At 42.4% G+C, this 18,365-nt stretch overlaps 1 protein-coding gene across 1 annotated transcript in view; it reads left to right on the top strand.

Annotated features, from left to right (window-relative positions):
* xpo4 (exportin 4) overlaps nucleotides 1-18,365 on the top strand; it is a 98,790-nt gene that overhangs the window by 14,967 nt on the left and 65,458 nt on the right. Inside the window, exon 6 of the mRNA XM_083639131.1 lies at nucleotides 2,320-2,473. Within this exon, the coding sequence (XP_083495257.1) occupies nucleotides 2,320-2,473 (154 nt within the window). The remainder of the gene's footprint in view (nucleotides 1-2,319; nucleotides 2,474-18,365) is intronic.

The raw sequence follows: 18,365 nt of genomic DNA, 5'->3' as shown, positions 1-18,365 counted from the left end.
GTTAGTCTTGTCTTAGTGCTTGTCTGCAGCATGAGTGTAGAGTTTACAGTAAAATAGTTAGTGTCTTGTCTTAGTGCTTGTCTGCAGCTTGAGTGTAGAGTTTACAGTAAAATAGTTAGTGTCTTGTCTTAGTGCTTGTCTGCAGCTTGAGTGTAGAGTTTACAGTAAAATAGTTAGTGTCTTGTCTTAGTGCTTGTCTGCAGCATGAGTGTAGAGTTTACAGTAAAATAGTTAGTGTCTTGTCTTAGTGCTTGTCTGCAGCTTGAGTGTAGAGTTTACAGTAAAATAGTTAGTCTTGTCTTAGTGCTTGTCTGCAGCTTGAGTGTAGAGTTTACAGTAAAATAGTTAGTGTCTTGTCTTAGTGCTTGTCTGCAGCTTGAGTGTAGAGTTTACAGTAAAATAGTTAGTGTCTTGTCTTAGTGCTTGTCTGCAGCATGAGTGTAGGGTTTACAGTAAAATAGTTAGTGTCTTGTCTTAGTGCTTGTCTGCAGCATGAGTGTAGTTTACAGTAAAATAGTTAGTCTTGTCTTAGTGCTTGTCTGCAGCATGAGTGTAGGGTTTACAGTAAAATAGTTAGTCTTGTCTTAGTGCTTGTCTGCAGCATGAGTGTAGGGTTTACAGTAAAATAGTCTTGTCTTAGTGCTTGTCTGCAGCATGAGTGTAGAGTTTACAGTAAAATAGTTAGTGTCTTGTCTTAGTGCTTGTCTGCAGCATGAGTGTAGGGTTTACAGTAAAATAGTTAGTGTCTTGTCTTAGTGCTTGTCTGCAGCATGAGTGTAGTTTACAGTAAAATAGTTAGTGTCTTGTCTTAGTGCTTGTCTGCAGCTTGAGTGTAGAGTTTACAGTAAAATATATAGATATTCAAATTCCGGTACACCATCGATAATATCGTATCTATAATCGTCAGTGATGTCACATAGTATGCTTCTTTTCCCCCCCAGAATTCTGACTTTAATCTGAGAATTCTGACTTTAATCTCAAAACCCGAACTTTTTTCTCAAAATTCTGACAGTAACTCGGAATTATGACTTTAGTCTCAGAATTCTGACTTTATTATCAGAATCCTGATTTAAAGTTCCTTATAATCTCAAAGATTTTCATCTAAAAAAATAAAAAAATAAAATAAGAGTCACTCACAATGTTGATTGAGGCTATGGTCCATTGATGGAAGCATTTGCAGTGTATAGTGACATTATGTGACATTAGTAATGTCACATAATGCAACACTGTTTGGATGTCACCTGCGATTACCACTCATCACCATAGGTGTCACCCAAGAGAACAAAGCAGAAATCGTAGAGATTATCACTTTAAACTCGGAACAAACAAACAAACAAAAACACAAGTGACCCTAATCATCTTCGGTACTATTAAATTATGTGTGGTGTAAAAAAAAAAAAAAGAAATTTCAAGTGACCCTATTTGAATTCCAGGCGACCCTAAGGTTGGGGGAACCACTGTTCTAAGGAGTAGCAGTCTAATTGCAGGCAAAGACATTAGGGGTGCTCCAAAAAATCGATTCTGAAAGGATCGCGATTCTTAATGCCACGATTCCTTTTTTTTTACAGTGCACCTGAACGCAACATGCAAGATACCGGCTGAATAAATGTCCAAATGTTCATGTAATTTGTGTACTGTACTGCCACGGTGCCACCACCTCTTGCACTTAAGAACTCAATGTATTCTTAATGTATTCCCCCCAAAATCTATAAATCCTTCTCAAAGTCTACAGATCCCCCCCAGCCTATAAATCCATCTTATCTGAAGAACATAAGGGGGGAATTCCCCCCTAGTTTGCTAAATGAATTTAGGCCCTGACTGTAATACAGAAGTTGAATTTGAAGTTCAGCATTAATACATTTGTCATTTTTTGGCTTATATTTACCTTTGTGTGTTATTGCAATATAAAACTACATAATTGAGAATCGATTCTAGATTCTGGAATCGAGAATCGTTGGAATCGAGAATCGATTCTGGAATCGGATCGTGACCCCAGGAATCGGAATCGGATCGGATCGTGGCTTAGCCGGATCGGAGCACCCCTAAAAGACATCTATGAGGTCATAGAATGGGCCGGATTGAACCAGATAGATGGAGCAGGGCAACTGTGTCATTTGATAGTTTATGGGTGGATTTTCTAGATTGATAGATAAAATTCACAACAGACGCCATCTGGTGACTTCTAGCGACTTTCTGAGCAGCAAATAACGATCTTTCTTGCAAACGAGTTGGTAAGACTGCGGGTCAGCTATATACTATGTTTAACCTAGTCTTGTTCATTTCTCCATCCATATATTCCCCCATCCCTGCCTCCCTCAGGAGGACGACCTGCGTCAGATCTTCGTGTTGACCATGGAGGTGCTGCAGGAGTTCAGCCGACGGGAGAACCTCAACGCCCAGATGTCCTCTGTCTTTCAGCGCTACCTGGCTCTGGCCAATCAGGTCCTCAGCTGGAACTTCCTGCCACCCAATCATATCCTTTCTTCCTCAAACACAGACCCGGGGTTTCTACACAGGGCCTGGTAAAGTACGCAACACTAGTGTGATGATTTACAGATCTTGAAACGTGTTTGACTTGGATACAATATCTGGAAAAGTATGGAGGGGGAAACCGGTCAGTCCTGATACACATATGACTGCATGTCATATGTACCGTATGTATGTATGTATGTATGTATGTATGCATGTATGTGTATATATATATATATATATATATAAAATATATATGTGTGTGTGTATATACAGTATATACTGTATGTATATACATACACACACACACACACACACACACACACAAATATACACACACGTGTCACACACACACACACACACACACACACACACACACACACACACACACACACACACACATAAATATACACATAATATTTGTGGGTGAGAAGAATTTTGTGGCCTAGTCACCCTGTTGCCCAACCACAGAAAACCCCTCTTTAAATCCAGTCTAGAAATTAAGGTGCAGATAAAACTAATAGTGATGGAAAAAATGCAGGGATTCTGACAGATATTGATGACGATGATGGTTGTGTGTGTGTGTGTGTGTGTGTGTGTGTGTGTGTGTGTGTGTGTGTGTGTGTGTGTGAGAGAGAGAGATTGTAGGTGTGTGATTGTACGTGTGTGTTCTTGGTTTACTGGTGATGACATTTTTTTGAAGAAAATCCTCCAGACATGAGACTTTATGTTGGTCCTCCTCACTTGGAAAATGTGGCAGAGTTTCCATCTAAAAGTTGAGCGTAAAAAAAAAAAGATGAGGTCAGTGTCAGTAGACTGTCCTCACAAGTATAGTACTACAAATCTGTGTGTGTGTGTGTGTGTGTGTGTGTGTGTGGTCGTGCGCGTGCACCTCCTAATGTCTACAGCATGTGTCAGTTGGCATTGCTTTATCTTATATAGATCAGTGTGCATCATCCCTGCAACGCTCAATACAATCCTTGGTAGACTTGCAGTTGGTGTGTGTGTGTGTGTGTGTGTGTGTGTGTGAGTGAGTGTGTGAGTGAGTGTGTGTGTGTGTGTGTGTACTGTATGTGTGTGAGAGAGAGAGAGAGAGAGATGCCCGGGAATGCATACCCGTCCATCAGTTCCACTTTGTAGATCATCTCTCGTGCGCACATCCATGTTATCCTTGCAGTTGGCCGTGTTGGCGGAGCGAATCCAGGCACTCCGTGTGTGTGCGCGCGTGTGTGTGTGTGTGTGTGTGCGTGTGCGCGCATGTGTGTGTGTGTGTGTCCGTCCTTCCAGGCTCATTACAGTGTAAATCCCAGCCAGCCTGGCATCCTCTGGGCCTGTCTAAGGGGATCTGGAGTGGCGCTTGCTGCCAGCCAGGGTGATGTATCACTTTCAAAGAGGTGTCTCTGTGTGTCCGTCCACATCTCATACCAGCCCCAACAACCCCCCTGCCCCCCACCCACTGCCCCCCTGCTACACCCACTGCCCCCCCTGCTACCCCCACTGCCCCCCCGCACACCCCCACTGCCCCCCGCACACCCGCCTTGGCTTGTTGAGGCTCCCCTTGGTATTCCTGGCATGCTCAGTTTGATGTCTGTGTGTGTGTGTGTGTGTGTTCTCAAAGAGACACTTTTAAATCCTCTGTGTATCTGTATGCGTTTGATATGGCCATTGCAGGCATATTTTGGACATAGTTTAATTCTGTTCTGTGTGTGTGTGTGTGTGTGTGTGTGTGTGTGTGTGTGTGTGTGTGTGTGTGTGTGTGTGGCCATCATTGCAGTCACTGTGTGTCTGTGGGGTCTTTAGTTAAATCTGGCATATTTATTTCCCTCTTCCTCCTGTCATGACAAATGGAACCTACAGAGGAAGGTTTTGAATGCAATGCATTTTTTATGTATTGTATTGAATTGCGTTTTCCCGTGATGATGAGTTTCACAAAATGCAGCGGTTGAAGAGTAATTCATTAAATACATGTGGTCCCCCATCCTAGTCCTGTGCAAATAGGACTGTAGTTCTTTGTATCCTGGATTTGGTACAGACTACAGAGTAGGGCTGTCACTTTTCATTCGAAATTCGAATGCAACTTTGAATGTGGGGGAGGGGTTCGTGTTCGATATGTAAATTGACTGTTCGAATTTTTTTTTTTTTTTTTTTATGAACCAAAATTAACCAACTGCTGCTTGCTGGTAATGTTAATCCCATGTGAGAAAAAGTCTCCAGATTTGTCGCGTTAGTCTCTTCTGAGAAAGATTGTCTCCAGGGTCTGAAAAGTTGTCTCGAGTTGGATGCAGCCAAGTTTGTGAGGCAGTGTTGTGACTGTGAGCGTCCAAGCTAACACGTCGGGCTGATGCCCGGTGGCCTGGACTGAAAAAAAAATAAAAAATAAATACCAAGAAGTTTTTTGGTTACGGTAATTAATTTTTTTTTTTTTTTTTTTTTATTAACCAAAAAACTTTGAATATATTCAAACGAATTTCGGGCAATTAAAGTTCGTTCGAACTTTATTTTGGGAAAAAGTGACAGCCCTACTACAGAGTTGATGTCTTTATTTTTCTTTCAACATTTTATTAAAAAAAATTCTAGAACAATACAAACAAAACGGTTTCAGACACAGGAAAAGAAAGGAAAGAAAAAAGCATACATATACATGTATTATCAACATTCAATATCACAACGTGGTGCTACCAGCCGCACAAGGTGCCCACCTGCCCGTAAAAGAGGTCCACGAGAAACCAGCCGGGCGAGTCACCCGTTGCCCCCAACCTCATCGAGGTAGGCTAAAAACGGGCCCCAGTCTATTTTTTTTAAGTGAGTTGGTCCTCAGGAACCTGAGTCTCTCCATCCTTATAACAGAGGTCATGTCCATCAACCACTATTGAAAAGAAGGTGAAGAGGGTGACTTCCATTCCTTCAGAATGAGTGTTTTGGCAACCTTTGCCCCCTGTGTCAGAGACTGTTTCACAGCTGTAGGAAAGTTCAGAGAGGACTCCGACTCCAGCCAAAGATGGCGAGTTCTGCCTCTGGCTGAAGGGTTATTTTGTAGGCCTTAGAGTACCAATCAAATATTTTGGCCCAGAATCCTGTCAGTGAAGGGCAGAACCAGAAGGCATGAGACAGAGTGTCCTCTGACACCTGACACACAGTGGTGAGACAGAGGGGAAGATCCGGTGCAACTTATGCTTAGAATAGTGAAGACGATGAGCAACTTTAAATTGGATCAGCTGGTGTCTACTATTAACTGAGCAGAGTTGTATCACAGACAAACTCCTACCCCATACAATGTCAGACAAATCAATGCCACATAGAAATCTAGAAATAAGATGCTTGGAGTGAGGAGGGCTCAGCAAAACATTGAAAAAAGCATGTTCATTTCGGAGCGCTTCAAAGGTATGAATCTTGGATCGAACATGATTTCTGATTTGCAGGAATCTGAACCAGTGCGTGCCGGGCAACTCAAACTTCCTCTTCAGTAGATCAAAGGATGCAAAATGATCAGTCAATCAGGTCTCTGATTGAAGCCATGACCATTAAAGCAAAAAAGAGTGATTAAGACAAATTGGTGACAGAAACATCTGGCAGACCCTAACTTCTGACAGTTTTTCATGACAAAACTTAAAAAAGTCCCAGGGCTCTCTAGCTAGCTTAGAAAATAACATGGTTGGCAGAGAGGAGATAGCAATAGAGCCGGCCTCCATTTTCAGCCACAGGGGGGCCCCGAGAGTTAAATTGCCAGGAGTCCCTTGCCGCCAAAACATTAGAGCCCTAACATTGGCAGCCCAGTAGTAGTGCCTAAACACTGGTAAGGCCAGCCCTCCTTCAGACTTCAGAGAATCTTTGAAATTCTATGATTCTTATAATTCCAGATGTAGGACAGTTCTTTGAAAAAAGCCGATGTAAGGAAGATGGGAAGGTTTTGACACAGATAGAAGAACCTGGGAAACCATCTTAACTGAGTTTATACGGCCAATCATGGACAAAGTCAGGATTTTTCCGTTTTCTATACATTGTTTAAGTCTTTAAAACAAAATCACCAAAATTCAACTTAAATATTAGTTTAGGATCTCAAGCCAAGATAGGTGAGGCCGCGGTCCTTTGCCAATTTGAATGGGAGATTTTCCAGGATACCGGGAGTGAAGACGTCAGAGAGAGGCATAAAGTCACTCTTTGCCCAGTTAATTGTGTATCCGGATAGCTTACCAAAGGAGGTGATTAATTCTAGGAGAGGGGGGATCGATTGTTCTGACTTATGTAGATAGAATATTACGTTGTCGGTGTACAAACTGATACGCTTCTCAATACCTCCGACCTTCAGGCCTGCAATACTTGGGTGACCACGTATTTTTAAGACAAGGGGCTCGATGATGTTACCAAATGGACAGTCTCAGGCCTTGGAAATAGCATACGGTATGAATACTCAAATCAAGCGGTGGTCCCCTTTAAGTTCTGTGTGTGGAGCCTGTAAGTGTGTGGGCTGTTGTTGAAAAGGAGAACAGATTGATGAAGAGAGCTGGGAGGGCTGAATGTCTGCAAGTGTCACAACACGCCTGTGCTGTGTGACGCCAGGCCAGCGTATGCCAGTGTGTGTGTCAGGGGGCCTCTCCTTAATTGTGTGCGCTGACAGCCGCCGCCTGTTATATATACACTCTCTCTCACACACACTCGCGCACACAGACATACACACACACAGACACACAACTCACACTCGACTATCTCAAAGAGCCTTTTAAATTGTCCCCTCAGAAACCAGGCGCGCGGCATGCGTGTGATCTGTCCTGTCTGAAGCGCGGTCCCCGGGGCTCTGCTGTGGTCTGCTGGCCAGGCGGCACGCTCCCCGGCCGTCGCTCCCACACCGCGTCACTCCGCGCTGGGCTTGACCCCGGCCAGGGTCGCGGTCAGGCCTCAGGTGCTGTGAATGGCTGTCGGAGCTGACAGACCGATCGGCCGCCCTCCCTGCTGCATTCATCTGTGTGTCTGTTCTTCTTATGTTTACATGTTTCTATGCCTCCGCCGGTGACAGCCATGGCCGGAGGCATTATGTTTTCGGGTTGTCTGTCCGTACCGTCCCATTCTTGTTAACACAATATCTCAGGAATGCCTTGACAGAATTTCTTCAAATCTGGCTCAAACATCCACTTGGACTCAAGGATGAACTGATTAGATTTTGGTGGTCAAAGTTCAAGGTCACTGTGACCACCCAACCGTCGATCCCATTCCCCATAACACGATATCTCAGGAATGCCTTAACAGAATTTCTTCAAATCTGGCTCAAACGTCCACTTGGGCTCAAGCATGAATTGATTAGATTTTGGTGCTCCAAGGTCAAAGTTCAAGGTACCTGTGACCTCACAACCGTCAATCCCATTCTCGTTACATGATATCTCAGGAATGCCTTGAGGAAATTTCTTTAAATTTGACAACAAAAAATTATGTTTTTTGGCCAATAACTGAAGAATTCATATGCTAATTATGACAACATTTTCACACAAATGTAAAATCACAAAATAATGACATTGTATACCTAAACGTCATTCTAAAAATGGTGCTGTGACTTACTTTTGCAGGCCTTAACAAGGTGCAACCGCTTGGTGGCTATTTCTAGTGTTAAAGATGCTGTGGGACCTTACACTATGCCAGTCAGAGGTTTGGACACGCGCACTTTCTTTGTTTTTACTGTTTTTCACAATTTAGAATAATATCAAAGACATCAAAACTATGAAGTAAAAATAAATGATACAGTACATTCGATCAGGTGTATCCAAAAAGTTTGACTGGTAGTGTATAATTCATTTCTTCCATACCTGTAGTACTTGAAAAAGAAAAACAATTTTCTCTTGATTAGTGAAAGTGTTTGAATGGAGTCCTGTATCCTCTTGGCTCCCTGTGGAGACACAAACTGATATTTTGACCGACAGTTTGGACTCACTGTTAGCAGCAAGAGGCAGCAGCTGACTCTGGAGCCAAATATTGTCAGTGGGTCCTAGTGTGAAGGGATGGCTGATGAGCTGCTGACAGCCAAGCATTGTGTAATGACTGTTGTTTGTGGTTTCTGTGTGTGGTGTTTGTATTGTTTCTGTGTGTGGTGTTTGTATTGTTTCTGTGTGTGGTGTTTGTATTGTTTCTGTGTGTGGTGTTTGTATTGTTTCTGTGCATGGTGTTTGTATTGTTTCTGTGTGGTGTTTGTATTGTTTCTGTGTGGTGTTTGTATTGTTTCTGTGTGTGGTGTTTGTATTGTTTCTGTGTGGTGTTTGTATTGTTTCTGTGTGGTGTTTGTATTGTTTCTGTGTGGTGTTTGTATTGTTTCTGTGTGGTGTTTGTATTGTTTCTGTGTGTGGTGTTTGTATTGTTTCTGTGTGGTGTTTGTATTGTTTCTGTGTGTGGTGTTTGTATTGTTTCTGTGTGTGGTGTTTGTATTGTTTCTGTGTGGTGTTTGTATTGTTTCTGTGTGGTGTTTGTATTGTTTCTGTGTGGTGTTTGTATTGTTTCTGTGTGGTGTTTGTATTGTTTCTGTGTGGTGTTTGTATTGTTTCTGTGTGGTGTTTGTATTGTTTCTGTGCATGGTGTTTGTATTGTTTCTGTGTGTGGTGTTTGTATTGTTTCTGTGTGTGGTGTTTGTATTGTTTCTGTGTGTGGTGTTTGTATTGTTTCTGTGCATGGTGTTTGTATTGTTTCTGTGTGTGGTGTTTGTATTGTTTCTGTGTGGTGTTTGTATTGTTTCTGTGCGTGGTGTTTGTATTGTTTCTGTGTGTGGTGTTTGTATTGTTTCTGTGTGTGGTGTTTGTATTGTTTCTGTGTGGTGTTTGTATTGTTTCTGTGTGGTGTTTGTATTGTTTCTGTGCATGGTGTTTGTATTGTTTCTGTGTGGTGTTTGTATTGTTTCTGTGTGTGGTGTTTGTATTGTTTCTGTGCGTGGTGTTTGTATTGTTTCTGTGTGTGGTGTTTGTATTGTTTCTGTGTGTGGTGTTTGTATTGTTTCTGTGTGGTGTTTGTATTGTTTCTGTGTGTGGTGTTTGTATTGTTTCTGTGTGTGGTGTTTGTATTGTTTCTGTGTGTGGTGTTTGTATTGTTTCTGTGTGTGGTGTTTGTATTGTTTCTGTGTGGTGTTTGTATTGTTTCTGTGTGTGGTGTTTGTATTGTTTCTGTGTGTGGTGTTTGTATTGTTTCTGTGTGTGGTGTTTGTATTGTTTCTGTGCGTGGTGTTTGTATTGTTTCTGTGTGTGGTGTTTGTATTGTTTCTGTGCATGGTGTTTGTATTGTTTCTGTGTGGTGTTTGTATTGTTTCTGTGTGGTGTTTGTATTGTTTCTGTGTGTGGTGTTTGTATTGTTTCTGTGTGTGGTGTTTGTATTGTTTCTGTGTGTGGTGTTTGTATTGTTTCTGTGTGGTGTTTGTATTGTTTCTGTGTGGTGTTTGTATTGTTTCTGTGTGTGGTGTTTGTATTGTTTCTGTGTGTGGTGTTTGTATTGTTTCTGTGCGTGGTGTTTGTATTGTTTCTGTGTGTGGTGTTTGTATTGTTTCTGTGCGTGGTGTTTGTATTGTTTCTGTGTGGTGTTTGTATTGTTTCTGTGTGGTGTTTGTATTGTTTCTGTGTGTGGTGTTTGTATTGTTTCTGTGTGGTGTTTGTATTGTTTCTGTGTGTGGTGTTTGTATTGTTTCTGTGTGTGGTGTTTGTATTGTTTCTGTGTGTGGTGTTTGTATTGTTTCTGTGTGTGGTGTTTGTATTGTTTCTGTGCATGGTGTTTGTATTGTTTCTGTGTGTGGTGTTTGTATTGTTTCTGTGTGTGGTGTTTGTATTGTTTCTGTGCATGGTGTTTGTATTGTTTCTGTGTGTGGTGTTTGTATTGTTTCTGTGTATGGTGTTTGTATTGTTTCTGTTGCTGTTTTATTCTATGCCTTGGATGGCTCGTGCTGTGCCGACCACAGTTTTTTTTTAAACAAACGACAACCACAATGGAAACAGGTCATGGCCTTTGTGTATGGGTTTTTATTTGTTCATTGTGTATTTTAACAACTGTCTCAAATAAAATGCATTCATTCAAGAACTACAGGGATGGAAGAGACTAATTATGTAGGTTTTTTTCCCCCCCGGATTTCCCCCCCATTTTCTCCCCAATTGTACTTGGCCAATTCCCCCTGCTGCCCCGGTCGCTGCCCACCCCCTCTGCCGATCTGGGGAGAGCTGTAGACATACACGTTTCCTCGGCTCCGATACATGTGCAGTTGCCAATCGCTTCTTTTCACCTGACAGCGGGGAGCTTCACCGGCAGGACTTAGCACATGGGAGGATCACGCTATTCCCACCAATTAGCTTCCGCCCCCAACAGGCGCCCCGACCGACCAGAGGAGGCACTAGTGCAGCGACCAGGACACATACCCTCATTCCGACTTCCCACCCGCAGACACAGCCAATCGTGCCTGTATGGACGCCCATCCAACCCGGAGGTAACACGGGGGCGCGAACCTGCAACCCTTGTGTTGATAGGCAGGCAATCTACCGCCCATATATAGGTCCACAATTGATTAACTCGTAACTTTAATCCCTGTCAAATCAGACAGCAAGTGGCGCTCTGTTCTGAAGCCCCATGGGAGATTTTTCCAGTTTCATTTTCTCCTCTCTTGCTCTCTTCACCAGAGAGGAATGCTAAGATTTCTTGGCGTTATCCAGCTCCAACAAAACTCTCCCAAGTTGTTTCAAATTAAAGCATGATAGATTGTCTTCCCTGCTCTGCCTGACTTCTTTTCTTTCTGTTTTCTCTTACTTGATTTGTAGTTATTTATTTTCTCATAGGAGAGTAGCCAGTCCTCATTTTAGTTTTTTTCTCCCCTCTTTTATTTTTAGCCAGGCAATAACAAAAGCGTAATAAAAGTGGCATGGTGCTCTCTGATTAACCCCGCCAGCCGTTGGCGGGAGGTATTCCTGAGCCGAGAGTGGACTGTCGGTTGAATATTCCCGTTGGCTGGTGAGTTGAGAGGCGTTTTGCCCCGCAGGTTAAGGTTGGGATTAGGTGGGCGTAAGCCGATCCTGGATGTTTGCCTTGGAGCCGCCGTGTGGCTCGACCTGCAGGGGGAATCTATGTCTCCTGCTGTCTAAACACAGACAGCACCAGCAGTAGGGGAGAGGCTGCCAGTCTACTGAGAGATTAAAATAATGTGATCTCTGCGGGCAGTGCAGAATCTTCACAGTGATGAGGCTGAGTGACAAAGATGGAGGCTAAATTGTAAAAAAAAAGAAAAGAAAAAGAGTTCCTCGCTGATGACCAATATTAAGTGAATATAGAAGTAATCAGAGATGGGAGAGCTTGTTGCAAGAAGGCATTCTCTCTCTAACAACTTAAAACCCACAAAAATACATCCTTATATAGAAAAGGAAGAGGGCTGTTATGCAGTATTTAGTTCTTACCTACAACACACAACAACCTGAAGTCCAACTCATACTTGGCTTTTATTAAAACATTGGGCCAAGCTTCCAAGATCACTCTGGCATTAAGATGAGCGTATCTATCTCTGTTGACTCACTTTTGTTCCCCTTGAAGAAGCAAACTGGCATTGTTTTGGGGAAACCAGACGCCGTAATAGTTGTGAATTGGTTTAATTCAGCTGAGGGAGAATCAACAGCAGCTGCTGTCTAAACACAGAGGGGAGCAGAACAGTACGAGGGATGAGCAGGCAGTGAGGAAGAAGGCATTCCTGGACTGTTATTTCACATGGCCAGGCTGCAGATGGGACTTAAGGCAGGCTCTATCACTAAACCCCACCACGCGCCTTAGCATAGCGCCGCGCTCCTCGCCCGGCTGGCCCGGCGCTCCCGTCCTCGCCCGGGATCAACCCGTAATGAATTAGAGGATACAGGAGAAGCTCTCTAATCCACAACGCCGCCTGGGTCCGCAAAACGCCCAGATGACCGGAGATGGCTTGGATTTTTTGCACATCAAATCGTGTCCGTTTCTAAAACACTTTGCACAGCATCTTTTCAAAACGCTTAATGATGGATTTGGAAATGAGAAACGTGCAAAAAGTATGAACATTTTAGTAAAGTTTTCAAGCAAAAGACAAGACGTAACGACACACTTAACTGACTAAGTTAAATGTTAAAGTGAAAGCCCAACAAAACAGAAAAAAACAATGCAGAAGAGAAAAGCATGCAACAAACCCATATAGTAATCTCACATCGAAAATCAATAACCCTTCACTACAGTAAGTTCTATTAAATGAAGCAATAAATGGGTTTGAAGTTCTTTATAGCACCCAATAATGTAATGCTTTCCTAAAATATAATGTGAAATATAATGCAATTTGCACTTGACTTGATAATAGAACAATGTAATAAGTTTACAAATACAGTACTGTAATTAAATGTCCCAACTGATATTGTAATACAAATTTTACCGATAATGTACAACCTTTTAGGTGGGTCATTTATTTTCAAAACTTGATTAAATAATTTTGACGGAAAATTTAATAATTTCCAAAAAGCATGCATTTTCCCCCTCAAGTATGCAAAAACAAAAACTGTAATGTTTGCCAAATGAAAACACTAGCATTTGACACTGTTTTCATGTTTTGGAAATGTAAAACCTAGACTTTATGTAGAACTTGATATTTACAACAGATGGCAAGTGGCGAGTTGTTATCAGGCAAAGATGCATACAACTAAAATCCCTATCAATGGGAAACAAACCCGCCCATACCCATGCTGATCCGTCAAAATGATTACATCATCAGTTTAGCAAATAAATGACCCACGTGGAAGTATTACATTATGGATAAAAAATGTATTCGAATATCAGTCAGGTCATTTTATCACATTATTGGTAAAGTTATAACATTGCTTGATTTTATTACATTTTACATCAAGTTAAGTGCAAATTGTATTCCATTTTCTGGCATTATTACATTGTGTGCTACAGTGCCTTTATTTGCTTATAATTCAGATTTGCCACAAAAAGCGTATGCCGTTAAATGTGCAGCTGATTCAGAAATGAAGAGATGAAACCTTTGGCTCCGCTGCGTATTTAGTTAATTCTGCTTGAGCTTCGGTCAGTTCAGCTTCTCGTACATTCAGCCCACATTAGCTGTTCTGCAGCCATGTGGCCGCTCCACGCGCATACCCTCGCATCGCTGATTTCTAACCCATGAAGAAGAAGACTGATGGCCTTTTATTGCAACTGACTGCCCTCACACATGCTTTGAAGTGCGGAGCTGTGGGGATGTACATTACCTGGGCCAGGGTTCACATGCAAAACTATAAATACTGGACATTAACGTCAACGTGTCTGTCGCCGGAGAACGTATGGTTTGTTACGACCTACAGAGAGTGAAGGCAGAGAGTTGAACTTTCAACCGTGGTTCATTACCTGTAATTTTACCAGTAAATTGAGTGCCAGCTGTTGTTAATTTATCACCTTGCAGAGAATGGCATTGAGAGGTGTGTGTGTGTGTGTGTGTGTGTGTGTGTGTGTGTGTGTGCAGATATGTGCACATGTTTTCTCTTACATCTCCTTCCATCTGCCCATCCTTTGCATTTGAAAATACAACACATACTGTCCACTCCCAGTCTACAGTCTGCACAGAGCTGACTGAATGTTCTGTTTTTCATTCTCTTAAAGGGACAGCTCACCCTAAAATCCAAAATGCATATATTCCCTCTCACCTGTAGTGCTATTTATCCATCTATACCGTTTTGTGTTAATTGCCTGAGTTTTGGAGATATCGGCCGCAGAGTTTCTGCCTTCTCTCCAATACAATGGAACTGGATGGCACTCGGCTTGTGGTGCTCAAAGTGCCAAAGAAATACATTTGAAAAACTCAACAGCAATGTCTCTTTCCAGAAATCATGACTCGGTTACTCAAGATAATCCACACACCTTGTTATGAGCAGTTTCATCGATGAACTATTTTCTTTTGACCGAACTACACCCGCTAGCTGCTAGCTAGTTCCTACATGAGACTGCAAAAGAAAATAGTTCCTACATGAAACTGCTCACAACAAAGTCTGTGCATTATCTTGAGTAACCGGGTCATGATTTCTGGAAAGAGACAATGCTGTTGAGTTTTTCAAATGTATTTTTTTGGTGCTTCGAGCACTACAAGCCGAGTGCCATCCAGTTCCATTGTATTCAAGAAAAGGCAGACATCTCTGCAGCCGATATCTCCAAAACTCAGGCAACTATCCCAAAACGATATGGATGGATAAATAGCACTACAGGTGAGAGGACAAATATGTATTTTGGATTTTAGGGTGAGCTGTCCCTTTAAAGCCAGTCTACAGTCTGCACCCAGCTGACTGAATGTTCTGTTTTTCATTCTCTTAAAGCCAGTCTACTTATCCTATGTATGAATTTCTTATCAAAGCCTTTACCTTTCCATCAAGGCACGCACAGGGTGGCTACTTGAAAGAATGTAAAACATAAGATAGTTTTGATTTGTTATTAACACTTTTTTTGGTTGCTTCATAATTTCATTCATTTTGATGTCTTTACTGTTATTCTAAAATGTGAAAAGTAGTAAAAATAAAGAAAAATGCACGTGTCCATGACATGTCCAAACTTTTGACTGGTAGTGTATGCAGTGTGCTGTTGAGAACTGTGTGAAAGCGTGTGTGTTTTTGTGCTCCTGTTTGATTTAAAACCTTGCAGTTAGGGGTTTGTATTGGCTATGATTTAGGTTGTTTGTCTGTGTGCGTGTGTGTGTGTGTGTGTGTGTGCGCGTGCGTGTGTGTCCGTCCTTCCGTCTATCTTTCCAGTGGAAAATCGACGTGCCGCGTTAGTTATTCTTGAGCCTGCTGGAAGGGTTGAGATAGTAGCAGGTGATGTCTTTTAAAAACCCACCAAACCACAGCCACATGTCCTAGTCACTCTCCACACTCATTACTCATCCTGGAGGCATGTATACTGCACACACACATGCACGCGCGCGCGCACACACACACACACACACACACACACACACACACACACACACACACACACACACACACTTCCATGCACGCACACACAAACCATCTTTTTTCTTTTGTACAGAGAGTGGAGAGCAGGGTTGTGGTTGTAAATTCACTTGTCAACTTGGCAAGTAGATTTTCCCTAACCCTAAAAAAAATATTGAATTCCTACATCCACAATGTAGAGAAATTATACAGAATGAAGGTTGATGTCATTACATGGTGAATGACAGTTTTAAACTAGTGTACTCGGGAGAGTGCATATCTCTGCCAAACTTTCCACAAAGTTTAGTGGTGTTGCGTGAATATCCTTAGAAGTTAGGCACCTTTTTGTGATTGGCTATGCCCATTGATTCAGTGCATGAATCACATGCACGCACATACTGTAGCAGGTCTAGCCCTACTACACGTGAGCGGACAGCGGACACACCGTTTATCAAGTGCGCTTGGACGGTGGCAACCGAAGACAACTTCACACGTTTGTTAGTAGTTACATGTATCTGAAATAACGGACCATCACAGCAAAACTGGCATAGCTTTAGCCTAGGTCTTCATCTACATGTGGAGAACGATCTCACCATCAATACAGCCCCTCTCTCTTTCACGTTCAGGCTGACATACGGTGCGCTTGCAGTCTTCCAAATAGGCCTAGTTGTGAACTTGGGATGTAGTTAGAGAATTTTAGCAAAATGCTTGGACCATCTGTGAAAAAAATTACTACCAATAGCTTTCTTCACCAATGTGTTCTTATAGGTGTCTAGAATCACCTCTCAATTAGTGCAAACCCAAATCCTCGTGGAAAATCCTGGAGAGCTTATACACTGTGCTTTACATAACAATAACCAATATACCAATATCATATGGTCAGGGAGACATTTTTACTCAAAAATAATGTTTGGAATGGATTCAGCACCCCTGAAAACCCCTAGTTAGACACCCCACAAGTTCATTTTAGACTTTTAATTTTTATCATATTTCGGGGCACCTTAACTTTGATTGGCTCTCCAGGATTTTCCACGAGGATTTGGGTTTGCACTAATTGAGAGGTGATTCTAGACACCTATAAGAACACATTGGTGAAGAAAGCTATTGGTAGTACCGGTACATTTTTTCACAGATGGTCCAAGCATTTTGCTAAAATTCTCTAACTAATGTGTTCAGTGCTTCATGGTCACGGTCGAAGAAATAATACAGCACTATCATGCATATTTCTCTCAGCCACAGCTGTAGCATGCAGAGCGCACAGACAAAACGACATGTGCCCTGCTCGGTCACTGGTTCTCGCCTCGGAAGCAGCAGAGGAATGGAGAGAGAGCGAGTGTGTGAGAGAGAGAGACGTCCTCGGTTGTGGTGGAGTAGATCTCGGAGCTGGAGACTTCCATGCGTAATACAATCCATGGAGGCCCTGTGAGGCGCGAGGTCCTGTGCGGTCGCACTCTTCGCACAGCCCTTGTGATGGTTCTGGTCGAACTCGAGAGTCCATTTTCTCTGTAAAAGCGTGCTACAATTTCCTCTGCCCTGGCATCAGAGGTGTTAGGGTGTGTTGTGTGTGTTGAAAGTTAATCAGTTCGTCCTTGGCCCATGATGACCCACCTTGTTTCGTGGCGTTAATCCGTTTGGAACTTAGTCGCCTTTTTCTGATTTGACACGCCCCCTTTTGGCCAGCGGCCGTGGAAAGTGAATCAGTTCAAAGTTGGCCCGTGACCTACCTTTCCACAAAGTTTTGTGCAAATCCGTTAAGAACTTATTGAGATATCCTGCAAATAAACAAACAAACAGGGGCGAAAACATGACCACCTGGCCAACTCCGCTGGCGGAGGTAGTTTTCATTTTGAGGTAAGTTATCTTCATGCATTTGAAACAGTTTGTGATAGTGAAAAGAGAGAGGAAAGTAATGGAGTGGACATGTGACACAGGATTTGTTCTTTTGCCCTTAAAGAGACTCTCTCTAAACTACGTAAAACCCACAAGAGATGCTTATTATAAGACTTATTACTGATATATTTGTTTAAATTGGACATAAAGTATATAGACAGTTTAAATCCCTTGACTCGTCCTATGCACACACAGAAAGCCTCAGACCCTTCTCTCTAATGCAACAGTAAATCATCTGCAATTTTCAATTCTGAACTGGGAACATCTAACAAAAGAGGCTGCTTTTCTACATTTATTACTAGTGGACCCGTGGGAGTTAGACCCCCACTGGGAGTTAGGCCCCCCCTGGTCTGGAACATGACATAATCACTGATGACATCATTACTGAACTTATAGTCTCAGGCAGGAAGATGACATCATCACATCATTAGGTAATTAGGGCAGTTACCTAATTAAAAAATCCGGCTCCATCAGGTCACCTGCAGGGGTGTTCTTTTACACTTCCTGAAAGTTTCAGCGCGATTGCATGTAGAATGGCATAGCTGTGGCCGAACAAAATTCTGCTCACAGACACTTCTCATTCTTATAGTATATTGGGTATTACTCGGGTATCGTATTGATGAAGTTAATCTCAGTGTTTCCCCTACCATTCTACAGGCCTGTTTTTGTTTTTTGTTTTTTCTGCTCTCCCCAACATTTTATTGTAATAAAATGTCAATAAACCTTTATGGCATATTATTACAATACAACAATACTGGTGTTGACAGTGTTGACAGTAATAGAAGATGCCAAGTCATTCAAAACAATAAGCATTTTGCTTTTAGGAGCATCGTGCCAGCGTGCGGCGCTGTTCCAAAACGTGTCAACGTGTGTCGTTGCCTGGGAAACGCACATCCCATAATACAACTGTTCGCATCGCATCCCATAATAGTATGATAATAGTATGATGCCATTGTGAACATAGATGCGAACAGGTTAGCTAAGAGTTTAGCATCGCCAGCGAGGGCCCCCGGCGTTGCGGTCGGGGTACGTTTCGAAATCCCTCCAGGCCTACTATAAATACATTGGAGGAAATGCGTTTAGCCTCCAGGCTTC

The sequence above is a fragment of the Poromitra crassiceps genome (genome assembly GCF_964638095.1).
Source record: "Poromitra crassiceps genome assembly, chromosome: 6".
In the NCBI taxonomy this organism is placed as follows: domain Eukaryota; kingdom Metazoa; phylum Chordata; class Actinopteri; order Beryciformes; family Melamphaidae; genus Poromitra; species Poromitra crassiceps.
The sequence above is the reverse complement of the archived record's forward strand: the minus strand, read 5'-3'. Positions and strand labels throughout refer to the sequence as shown.